Source organism: Nematolebias whitei, chromosome 19 (assembly GCF_014905685.2).
Source record: "Nematolebias whitei isolate Nwh7 chromosome 19, NemWhi1, whole genome shotgun sequence".
Taxonomy (NCBI): domain Eukaryota; kingdom Metazoa; phylum Chordata; class Actinopteri; order Cyprinodontiformes; family Rivulidae; genus Nematolebias; species Nematolebias whitei.
The window spans coordinates 38,612,797-38,624,797 of record NC_056516.1 but is presented as its reverse complement, the minus strand read 5'-3'; the positions used below and the strand labels follow the sequence as shown (position 1 = coordinate 38,624,797).

Below are 12,001 nucleotides of genomic sequence, written 5' to 3'. Positions count from 1 at the left end.
AACGATGAGCTAAAATTAGCCAAAGACTGGCTGAAATGAGCAAAAGATGAGCTAAAATTAGCCAAAGACTGGCTGTAAGAATCAAAAGACGAGCTAAAATTAGCCAAAGACTGGCTGAAAGAAGCTAAAGACGAGCTAAAAGCTCTAATTAGAAGACGGAACCATTGTGTGTTAAGTTCTTCTAAGGAACATTTTGAACACGTCTTCATTTATTGTTTAACAGTGAAATCGTTCTTGTTTTCAGAAAGTGAACAGATGAAGATAACGGGAAGTTTCAGCTCTGTTCAAACAGCTGAATCGTTTGTGTCAAAGGGTTTAAAAAGAATGCCGACGCCCAGAAGCTCCCGTCATGTGTTCCTCTCACATGACTGTCGACTCATGTCTGTTTCCGTGACTCAGCAGATTTCCTGAACACCATGACTCGCTGACGTTCGGCTGATTTCCTCTCCGGCTCAGACGACGGCCATGCCGCTGCCGAACGGATGCTCCATCAACGCCGAGTCCCCGGAGGAGAGCGACGACGCCAAGGCTCTCGTCCAGGACGACGTGGGTCAGTTCACACGTCACTCTTTGACTTTTCACTCCTGTTAAACTGGAGTCTGATCAAAGCTGCATCGAGCCGAACACACTGCAGCGTCAAAGCTTAACATCAGCTGGAAGCACACCAGCTGGAATAACACCAGCTGGAATAACACCAGCTGGAATAACACCAGCTGGAATAACATCAGCTGGAATAACACCAGCTGGAATAACATCAGCTGGAAGCACATCAGCTGGAATAACATCAGCTCTGGAGCTGCTTGAGTTTACTCCCATGTCTTGCAGTCAAAGTTTACTCGTTACGCGAGACGTTAACGAGCGCTCTGCCCCTCAGGTGTGTGCAGGTAAAAAATCACCCGTGTCAGAAATAAACCGACAAACAAAACGAGGCACAGATGGAACATGTCATTAAAGGAACATTCTGTTAAATTTGAGCAGAGGTCTGTAACACAAATTATTCATTTTACCCACAATCTGGATCTTAATTTGAAAAAACATCAGAAACAGGAACGTAAATTGTTTTTTAAGCAGCTGAAATGACTGAACTTGGATTAATCAGCTGATTTAGTGTTTTATGGGAGTTTTATTTAATTTAGTTCAGCTGAAGCGTTAAAACATGTTTCCCTCCTGACGGCTTTGTTTCCTTGATATAAACATGTATATATTTGTGCGCGTCAGCTCTGATTCTGCTGTAAAATTTGACGCCAGACACCAGATTATTTAACTCCTGCTGCCCTTGGGTCACAGCCTTTGGGTTGTGCTTCAGCTGATACCGAGGGCGTAACGAGACCCGACACGAGACGCCTCGATCTTCTGAATGAAATTCATATTTGTGTCAGAAATTCTCTGAAAACGTCTCCTCCACTTTGTTAAAAGTGCTGCCACGCAAACAGTTCAAACGGGTCGGGCACTAGGACCACGCGGAACCCTGAGGAGCAGCTTCTGCAGCTACGTGCTGAGAGGAAGAGCCTCTGCCAAGCCATTGTTTAAAACAGAAGAGTTCACACGGTGCTCTGTCGACTTTAAAGCTGAGAAATTAAGGTCTGGACTTCTCGTTAATCTGAGTTCAGAGGAAACGAGTCGGTCAGAGGTGGAGGTGGATCGGACCGCACCGTTGATCCATCCCAACGTGTCTGATTTACTGACGTTAAAACGTCTTTAATGGAAATAAAATCACTTTTCTTCTGGTCAGAGCCTGCGGTTGTTTTTCTTTTCATGTTGTTGCTGGTGTTAATCCTGAATAATCTCTGGGTTCTGGTGTCGTCTGGACCAGCTCCTCCTCCGTGCTGCTCGGCGCGCCTCAACCTCGCTGTCCTCATGTTCCTCGGCTTCTCCGTGGTCTACGGCCTGCGGGTCAACCTGAGCGTGGCCATGGTGGCCATGGTGAACGCCTCGGACCCGTCGGTGGACAGGAACACGTCGGTGCCCCCCGCCTGCCCGGTGCCGTCGGGCTCCAGGAACAGCAGCGGAGCTCTGCAGCAGCCGGAGGGGGTAAACGCCGCTCAGACGGGTTTGTTCCGTGTTCTCTGTCCCTCCCCTTGACTCTCTGCTGTCCGCCCTCAGACCCCCCAGTACCCGTGGGACTCGGAGACCCAGGGCTGGCTGCTGGGGGCCTTCTTCTTCGGGTACTTGTGCACGCAGATCCCTGGGGGGTACCTGGCCGGTCACTACGGGGGGAGCAAGTTCCTGGGTTTGGGTGTGTTGAGCACGGCGGTCCTCACCCTCCTCACCCCCCTGGCTGCGGGGTGGGGGTCCAGCTGGCTGTTCGCCCTGCGAGCGTTGGAGGGGTTTGGAGAGGTACGGTCTCATCATAAACATTATTTTTACATCAGATTGAACTGAGTCAAAAGTTTTGTGATGAATTCGTCCTGTGGATCCATGAAGCTCCTTTTGAATAAACGTTTCAAACACTTGAGAAACAGCTGTGGCCAATCAGAGCGCTCGTCGTGATCATGTGATCAGTTCTGTTTTACTCGTCCGGCGAGTTTCTTCTCGCCACTCTCGTTTAGTTGCTGACAAAGTTCAAATTTCTCCAAAACTTTTAACTTAAAACTAAATTTTGTTCGATTTAGTTCTGAATGTTTCGGCGTGAATGTCGGTTAGACGAGTTTTTAATCTGAACGCGTTCCCTCGACCACAAACTTCACACGAACTGTTTTATTGTCTGAACGTTCATGAAGCATTCACTTTGTTGTCGTCCAGTTTAATTCCGTACGTTTTTCAGCCTCGTTCTCGTCCCGCAGCTTTTCAGCTACTTCAACAAATCCTGAATCAAAACGTTCGGCTCTTTCAATCCTGCTGTGACTTTTGGGTTTGGTGCAACTTTAGCTGTTTGAAATATTTAGCCTTTTCAAACATTTTTTCCTCGTAGAAAATGAACTGAGCTCATTTTCCATCCTTCACATCTTTAGATCTTTTACAACCTTTTACTGCTCCTTTCACTTTTTGTTCTGCTTCAGCTTCTTTCAGCTGCTTTCAGCTGCTTTCAGCTGCTTTCAGCTTCCTGCTGCAAATCTTAAAATTTTTCAGCTAATTTCAGCTGGTTTTTTTATCAATCAATCAACCTTTATTTATACAGGTAAATCCCATTGAGCCTCGAGGACTCATTTACAAGAGAGACCTGATTTCAACAAAGAAAGATGACAACAATGGACAACAGCAACAACAATAAGCAGTTATAAAAACTCATACTACAGTTTTTTTTTTTGTTTTTTTTTTTTAACAAATAGGATGGCTAAAAGGAAAAAGGTAACAAAACCAAAAAAACAGCTAGATTCCAAGACAAATGTATAAAACTAAAAACAGGAACATGTCTGCATTGGTCCCTGCCAGGAGTCCAACAGATGTTTGAAGCCACTTAGAGAGGTCAAAGGTCGAGAGCTTCAAATCTTTTTGTAAGATATTCCAGGAAACAGGAGCGGAGTAGGAGAAGGTCCTTTTGTCTAGTTCAGTCCTCACTGAGGGAACACTGCAGGTAATAATGTCCTGAGAGCGCACGCTGTAGCTGCACTCACGCAGAGACATGTAGGAGGAGATGTATGAAGGCAGCAGACCAAGAAGTGATTTAAAGATGAAAATGTACCAGTGAGAGAGTCTGCGTGAAGTTAATGATGTCCAGTTAACCAGTGAATACTGGGTGCAGTGGTGGGTACGATAATCACAGCCAGTTATGAATCTTAGTGCACCATGATAGACAGCATCCAACATCTGCAGCATCCAACATCTGCAGGGTGCTTGTAGGAGCGTTCATGTAAATAATATCACCATAATCAATGGAGGGAAGGAAAGTCACAGATACAAGGCGTTTTCTAGCATTCAGGGTTAGACAGGATCTGTTTCTGAAAAAGAAACCCAGTTTAACTTTCAGTTTCTTTATCAAGTTTTCCACATGGAGCTTAAAAGAGAGATGTGAGTCGACCAAGATACACAAATATTTATAGGAATCAACAAACTCAATGGGGACACCATTTGAGGAATTTTAAGCTGTTTTGTGCTCCTTTCAGATTCTTTCTGCTAACTACATGTTTGTTCCAACTTCTTTCTGCTAATTTCAGCTTATGTCTGCAAGTTTCAGCTTTTTCAGCTTTTTCTCATTTCAACCTTTTTCAGCCTAGTTCAGCAAAAATGTGTCTCTCCACTTCCTTCTAGTACCTTAAGCTGTACCTTCTGCTGTTTTAGCTACTTTTCAGCTTTTTTATTTTTTACTTATTTTAGCTTTTTCCAAATAATTTCCACTTTTTTGTGCTAATTTCTGCTTCTTTCAGCCAAATTGAGCAAACATGTTCTTTCTGCTAATTTAAGCTTGCTCTAACTTTTTAGCATTTTTTAGTTTTTCCTGGTAAATTTGGCTACTTTCAGCCTAATGAACTTCTTTCAGCTTTTTCTGCTCTTTCAGCTACCATTTAGTTATTTTGATGCTAATTTTGGCTTTTTCAGCTGATTCTACCTTTTTTGAGCTCATTTCAGTTCTTTCTGATTCCTTCTGGTAGTTTAAGCTTCTTTTTGCCTTTTCAGCTGTTTTTCAGATATTTTGTGCTCATTTTTTCTTATTTAAACCTAATTCAGCAAATATTGGTTCTTTCTGCTACATTTCATCATATTTATAACTTAATTTCAGCTGTTTTTATTTTATCAAGTTGTTCTGCAATAAGCCTTCACATCTTCACATCTTCTGTAGTTTGGTTTATCATTTTTATCTTTAACTTTTAAAATTTGATGGAGACGTTTTGTGTAAACATGTTGTTGTTGTTGTTTTCAGGGCGTGACGTACCCGTCCATGATGGCGATGTGGACTCGGTGGGCCCCCCCTCTGGAGCGGTCCCGCCTCATGACCCTGTCCGGCTCCGGGGGCAGCTTCGGGGCCTTCGTGTCGCTGCCGCTCACGAGCCTCATCTGTGAAAAACTGGGCTGGCCCGCCGTTTTCTACCTGTGTGGTGAGCGACCCAAAGAGCGCCAGACGAGTAAAGTTCTGACTCCCTGCTCCCTCTGACCCGTCCCGTCCTCCTGCAGGGGGCGCCGGCTGCCTCTGGTTCTTCTTCTGGTTGGCCTTCGTGTCCGACGATCCTCGCACTCATCGTCGAATCAGCGAAGAGGAGAGGGATTACATCGTAAACTCCATCGGCGCTCAGGTGGGACGACCTTAAGTTCAACATGTCCGCTGCAGTGCGAAGTTTGGACTCTTTGTTCTGAGCTGGTCTTAATCCCTTCAGGGAACGGGTCACGGCTGGTCGGTGCCGCTGCTGTCCATGGTCCTGTCGGTGCCGCTGTGGGCCATCATCATCACTCAGATGTGCTCCAACTGGACCTTCTACACGCTGCTCACCTCCCTGCCCACCTACATGAACGACGTGCTGCACTTCGACCTGCAGTCGGTCAGATTCAGATTAGAGATTAGATTAATGTGGATTATCTTCCATAACTCCAGCTGCTTCAGGCTCGTTAGACGGGCGATCATGCAATTACCTCTGCCGTATTGAACGACTATCGACTCTGGTTCTGTGTGCGTCAGAACGGTTTCCTGTCCGCCCTGCCGTACCTCGGGAACCTGCTGGTGTCGCTGCTGTCGGGCGTCGCCGCCGATCGCCTCATGGAGAGGAAGGTGTTCAGCACCACCACCGTACGCAAACTCTTCACCTTCACAGGTGAGAGCAGCACCTGGTGAGGCGCTTCCTGTCTGCAGCCATCCTGAGCTGAACAAGGAAACGGACGCGTTCTTGGGTTTTGGACGAGTTCTGGTGTAAGACGTCTCGGTGACGACGAAGACGCTGATCTTAAACTTTTCTAAAGCGTCAGTGACGAGAAGAAAAGAGTTTGAGTTGGTGACAGAACGAGTGAGAATGATGAGTCAGCATTGTTTTCTAGCTGATTAATTTTCTACTTTTATTGGTATAATTTCATATTTATTATTAAACAATTATTAGATTTATAGTTATTAAAAATTACTTTGGCTGCAACAAAATCCACAGACAAAAAAACAGATTTCTTTGAATCCTTCAAATTTTGTGGAATCTGCTTCTTCAAAAACTTTAGCTAGTACTCATACTGCTAATGCTAATGTTGCTAATGCTAATACTACTACTGCTAATGCTAATGTTGCTAACGCTAGTACCAGTTTTTCTAATGCTAATGTTGCTAATGCTAGTACTAGTACAGCTAATGCTAATGTTGCTAATGCTAGTACTAGTACTTATAATACTAATTCTGCTACTACGTGTACTACAACTAATGTTAATTTAGCTTCTGCTTTTACTACTACTACTCATACTAAATGTACTAATACTACTACTACTGCTGATGCTAATTTAGCTTCTGCTAGTACTAGTACTGCTAATGCTAGTGTTGCTAATGTTAGTACTTATATCGATAATACTAATGTTGCTAATTCTAGTACTAGTACAGCCACTGCTAATTCTGCAACTTCTTGTACTACAGCTAATGTTAATTTAGCTTCTGATTTTACTACTACTATTTATACTAATTATACGAATACTAATACTATTTTTACTACTGCTAATGATAAATTTAGCTTCTGCTAGTACTATTCTGCTAATGCTAATGTTGCTAATTGTAGTCCAACTACTGCTACTGCTTGTACTCCAACTAATTCTGCTACCTCTAACACTTTTACTGCGAACGCTAATCTTGCTACTGCTAATATTCCTACAAATGTTCTTAGTGCTAAAACTATTATATCTAATCTGGCTATTGTTAGCGCTACTACTGCTCATGCTAATACTGCAATGCAAATTTTAGGTAAAATAGTGTCTTTTTGTACTTTTAGCAGCTATTTATGTTTAGGTCTTGACAGCGTTTCAGTACTTTAGCTATCATTTTGCTAATTTTAGCTTGTGTTTTGTACATTTACCTTTCAGCCCAGTTTCAGCTTCTTCTTCCATCCTAATCATTCTCGGCTCAGCGTTCAGAAGGTTTAGTCTGTTTTTCATCTCCCTGCAGGCCTGCTGCTGCCGGCGGTTTTCCTCGTTCCTGTCGGCTACGTCGGCTGCAGCCACATCCTCACCGCCACCTTCCTCACCCTCTCCACCAGTTTAGGAGGAACCAGCTCCGCCGGAGTCTTCATGAACCAGATCGACATCGCCCCTCGGTGGGTTTTGAGTTCTGAGTCGGCTCGTCTCGCCACTCGTTAGCCGTTGTTTTACCTGTCGAGGGGGAAAAAGTCGTTTCAGCTGACTCTCGGCTACTACCACACCAAATTTTAGCTCGTATCTATAAAACTGACTGAATTGTTGATAGTTTTGTGCTTTTAAGTTCAGCTGGCTGTGGCAGCCATCTTCAAAATATCCTGATGCTGATCAATAATCCAGGTAGAAAAATCTAAAAAGTTAAGTCTGGTGAATGTCCAGAGGACCAGACTTAACGTTTTAGACATGTTCAAAGTGTTATCTATACGTCCAGTAAGAGTTTACTTAAACTTGTCTCAGTTCTTGAGATATTTTGCTAACAGACTGACATGCATAGTACTAGAGTACCATCCAAACACTCGATCCCCAACACGTTGTCATTTTTATTCCTTTCTGCTCCTGCTAATAAAAAGTAAAGTCACTTCCTGCTTTAACATTCAGGCTCCGCCTCTTTGATTTTATAGCTGCGTTTTTCAAAAACACATTTTGTTCCTGTTTTATTCAGAAATTGAATTTATTGAGTCAGAAATCACTTTTTAATTGGCTCGTTTGTGTTTTACACTAATGTCTGCTGAAAACATTTTGGTTGTTTTTGTTAAATAAAGCCGTTTCATAATAAAAGTAATTCTAATAAAATAGATGTAGTTTTGTTTTATTGTTGAAATCGGCCTGAACGGTTCTTGTCTGTCCCCTGGTGGTGAAAATGATGTTTTAAAGTGGAGCAGTTGTGACTTTATTCTTATTTCTCGACTCCATATGATCATAAATTTATTGCTAAAAACAAATGATCCGTTTGTTTTTAGGTTGTTTTGCTGCTTTCAACCCATTTTATAAATCCAAATCTAATTTAGCTCAAATTCTACATCTCTGATTGGAAACTTGATGCTCGGTGGTGTGTGGGCGCTCGACTCAGACAGATGGGAGTAATTTTATTCATGAAGGGCCTTTAAAAATCAAACACAAATGATAAAAGCCAAAATAGAATCAGAAATAACAGAATAAAGTTAATGGCGCCCACAGCTTGGAGAGCTTCCTGTCTGTTTTTCAGACCTGGAAGCGTCTGCAGCTCGAGATGATTCATGGTCTCTCTTTGTTTCCGGTTGTTTTTCCAGGTACGCGGGATTCCTCCTGGGAATCACCAACACGTTCGGGACGATCCCGGGGGTTATGGCGCCGATCGTGACGGGATATTTTACTGAAGACGTGAGTCTGAAGAGTGAAGTATTTTGCTTTGTAACAGAAACCGAAGCCGTTGAAGCTTGAAGGTTCTCCTTTAGCAGCAAGAAGTCTGTGTCGTGGTTGTGGAGGACTTTTGGCCCACTCCTCTTTAACATAAAGATGAAGCGTCTGTAACGGGCCCAAACATCGGACCCACTTCCAGCTGTAACGTTTCCTCCGTCTTCTCTGTCGTCAGCACTCGCTGGAGGGCTGGAGGAAGGTGTTCTGGGTCGCCGCAGGGATCAACGTCGGCGGCGCCATCTTCTACACCCTGCTCGGCAGCGGGAAGGTCCAACCGTGGGCCGACACGGAGGAGAATCGGGCAGAACCGGCCAGGACCAGGACCGTGGTGCTGTAAAAATAGGAAACCCAGCAGCAGCTCAGAGTTCAGGGACGTATAATTATTGGTCCAATCACAAATCGATTATCAGTTTTATAAGATGAACCTTCAGGTTGAACCAGGACGTTAGAGATTAAGAGACGCAGACGCTAAAGTCCCAACAAAGTCCTGCTGATCACAAGTGGGATTACAGGAAAGATCACTGGAGGCCCGGATTAGAAGTTTTGCACAGTTTTATAAACCGTTTCTGTTTAAAGTCTTCCTAAAGACGTTAAACCTCCGGGAGCAGAAGATCCGAACCCAACCTGTGGTCGTTTCTGGAGATTAACCTTCTGACGCTTTCATCCAGCGATGGAACCGTCGGTCCGCGGTCCGGACCATCAGAACCAGCAGATTATTGGGATCCTCCATTTTTCAGAACGAACGTCTTCCAGCTCGTGGTAGAGATTTAAACCACATGCTCAGGGATCAGAAAGTTAATTATTGTTTGTTTGTTTGTTTGTTTGTTTACCTCATTGTTGTGTCAGAGGGTGGACAACGAAGCAGAACAGTCCGGTTCTGTTTGAGTTCGCTCAACAGAACCTTAAATCCAAAGAAAAAATGGGCACTTTAACGACGGTTCTGCTCCTTACGGACCTTTTATTGATTTAAAAAAAAAGAAGCCGAAGTTTGTAGCGAGCGCGGAGAGGTCGTCATCTCGTACCGAGTTTAGTTTCAACTCTAAATTTAAATTAGCTCGGATCAATAAACTCATTCCTCAGATTAAAGCAGGTTTAATTTGTGTTCTAATCTGTGGAGGATTAACGCTCAGCGGTTATTCGTTCGTGGTTAATCTGCATCGTTTTCATGTCGAACTTAATCTGAAAATTTGGTCAAGAAAATGTAAATGTATTTGAGTTCTGCTCCTGTTTTTGGATCAATTCAGTGGAATCGAGCTGAAACAGCTGCGCCGGTTTAGCTTCAAAAATAAAATCTAACGTCTGATTTCAGGTCGCAGACTTTAAACCGCAAATTGACAGATTTTTCTGGCTGTTTGACATAAAATGTTTGAGTCAGATTTAAATCCTAATCTAGATTTTTGATTAGCTCGATCATGTCTGCTTCGCCTGCAGAACAAACGGACACAGGAAATCTTTGTTTTTTAATTTTTATCTTTATTTAGACGGAGCAGCTTCAGTTTACAGTTGTTGTTTTGTGACGAAGGACCAAACTTCACAGAACAGGAAGTGAAAGTGTCCTCGACTTGTTTGTGTTTGTGCTGTGTACAAACAGGAAGCACTTCCAACTGAAGAGGAAACGGCGAGCGTCGGCTGCGTCGCTTGCGTCGGCTGCGTCGCCTGCGTCGCCTGCGTCGCCTGCGTCGGCTGCGTCGCTTGCGTCGGCTGCGTCGCTTGCGTCGGCTGCGTCGCCTGCGTCGGCTGCGTATTCTATCATGCACTTCCAACCAGCAGCATTTAAACTTTAAAAATTACTTTAAGGTCAAATGTAAAGTTTCTAATTTTGTTTAGGAGTTCACTTTGTGCCTTTTTGTTGTTTTCTTCAAAAACAAGTTAGATTTTTGTCTAAAGAATCAATTTGTGCGCTCTGCAGACTTTTTTCATTGAAAGAAAATGCACTTTGTTCGGACGAGATGTTTGTAAAGTGTCAAAGTTGTTGAGATAAAAGTGTCTGGAGTCGTCACGACAACTAAAACTTGTTTGTGTTTATTTAAAATGGAATGTTTGACACTTTATTTAGTTTTTTAGGGTAAAAAAGACAAAAAAACTAAATGATCTAAAGTAACATTGATAAAATAAAAACATCTACGGATTTTATATACATTTATGTAGCTGAATATCTTTTTAATAAACATCCATGTTTTTTAAACTATTTAAATTAATAATTAATACAAAAAATTAAATCACAAACACGAATCGACCTCTAGATGGTGCAAGAAAATAACGTGTTTGAAGTTTAAGTTGTATTCTTGTGCTTTAAACATTTAGTAAAAATATAAATGAATAAACTGTTGTCACTGGTAGACCAGTAAATAAAGAAGCTGAAGCAGTATTTTAGGGGGAACAATAAAACGCCTGATTTGTTCTTGATCATATCCAACGAGTCCTGATGATCCATAATCCAGGTAGATGAACCGGACTGAGTGGGCTCCTCTGGACGGACGATCGAACAGATGTTTGGAGCAGGAACATCAGGAACATCAGTTTATCTAAACGATCAAACGGGATCGTCCTCCGTTGACGCGTTGCAGCCGCTCCGTCCTTCAGTCGGCGTTCGAGGCGACAACAACCGGTCGAAACGTTTCATAATCCCGTCTTGGTTTTCTGAGTGTGACGAACTCGTCTCCTGCTCAGCACGGAGGCTGTGGAACAGGCGACGTCCTTCAGAAGGCCTCCGCCGAGAAGATCCACGGGTCGTAACAGAGTTCTGCTTCTGCCGTCTCAGCTCTGAGCCCACAGCTACACACCGACCTGTGGTCCTGAAACCCAGCAGAACCAGAACCAGATGGGCTCAGCTGCTGGTCCCACCTTCTAAACTGGCATCTGAAAAACTCCAGAACGATTTGACCTTTGAACGGTTTAGTTACCAGAACTAGAGAACTGTGACACGTCACACGTTCTCCAAAGATCTAAAGCGGAGCTGGATTCAAAAACCACTGCAGACCAAAGATTAAACGTGTTTGTTGCCAACAACTTGATCCGACATAAACAAGGTTCTTACCAAAGGTTCTCCTGAACTTTAATCAAAGGTTCTCCTGAACTTTAATCAAAGGTTCTCCTGAACTTTTATCAAAGGTTCTCCTGAACTTTTACCAAAGGTTCTCCTGAACTTTAATCAAATGTTCTGAACTTTTACCAAAGGTTCTCCTGAACTTTTACCAAAGGTTCTCCTGAACTTTTATCAAAGGTTCTCCTGAACTTTAATCAAAGGTTCTCCTGAACTTTTACCAAAGGTTCTCCTGAACTTTTACCAAAGGTTCTCCTGAACTTTTATCAAAGGTTCTCCTGAACTTTTATCAAAGGTTCTCCTGAACTTATACCAAAGGTTCTCCTGAACTTTTATCAAAGGTTCTCCTGAATTTTATCAAAGGCTCTCCTGAACTTTTACCAAAGGTTCTCCTGAACTTTTATCAAAGGTTCTACTCAAGTAATTTGAGCATGAACATTTACCAACGCATCCAAACAATCAGCCTCCGTCCAACCACTCATTCTGTCACTTTGGCTGTTTCTGTAGGTAAACAAACACGCTTCGGCTGTTTCTGTAGATA

The 12,001-nt window shown here is 43.1% G+C and overlaps 1 protein-coding gene across 1 annotated transcript; it reads left to right on the top strand.

Moving 5' to 3' along the window:
- Positions 1-465: 465 nt before the first annotated feature.
- Positions 466-8,940, top strand: si:ch1073-513e17.1 (sialin). The gene is made up of 10 exons (XM_037693530.1): positions 466-550; positions 1,814-2,031; positions 2,104-2,337; positions 4,799-4,973; positions 5,050-5,168; positions 5,250-5,411; positions 5,549-5,681; positions 6,994-7,141; positions 8,291-8,381; positions 8,593-8,940. Exons 1-10 carry the CDS (start codon positions 466-468, stop codon positions 8,752-8,754), a joined length of 1,527 nt encoding a protein of 508 aa, XP_037549458.1. The 3' UTR covers positions 8,755-8,940.
- Positions 8,941-12,001: the final 3,061 nt, after the last annotated feature.

Excerpts from the sequence above, each read along its gene's own strand:
- si:ch1073-513e17.1 (XM_037693530.1), top strand. The coding sequence starts at position 466 with ATGCCGCTGCCGAACGGATGCTCCATCAACGCCGAGTCCCCGGAGGAG. Across the intron at positions 5,169-5,249 it reads TAAACTCCATCGGCGCTCAG|GGAACGGGTCACGGCTGGTC; the intron begins GTGGGACGACCT and ends TAATCCCTTCAG. Across the intron at positions 5,682-6,993 it reads CAAACTCTTCACCTTCACAG|GCCTGCTGCTGCCGGCGGTT; the intron begins GTGAGAGCAGCA and ends ATCTCCCTGCAG.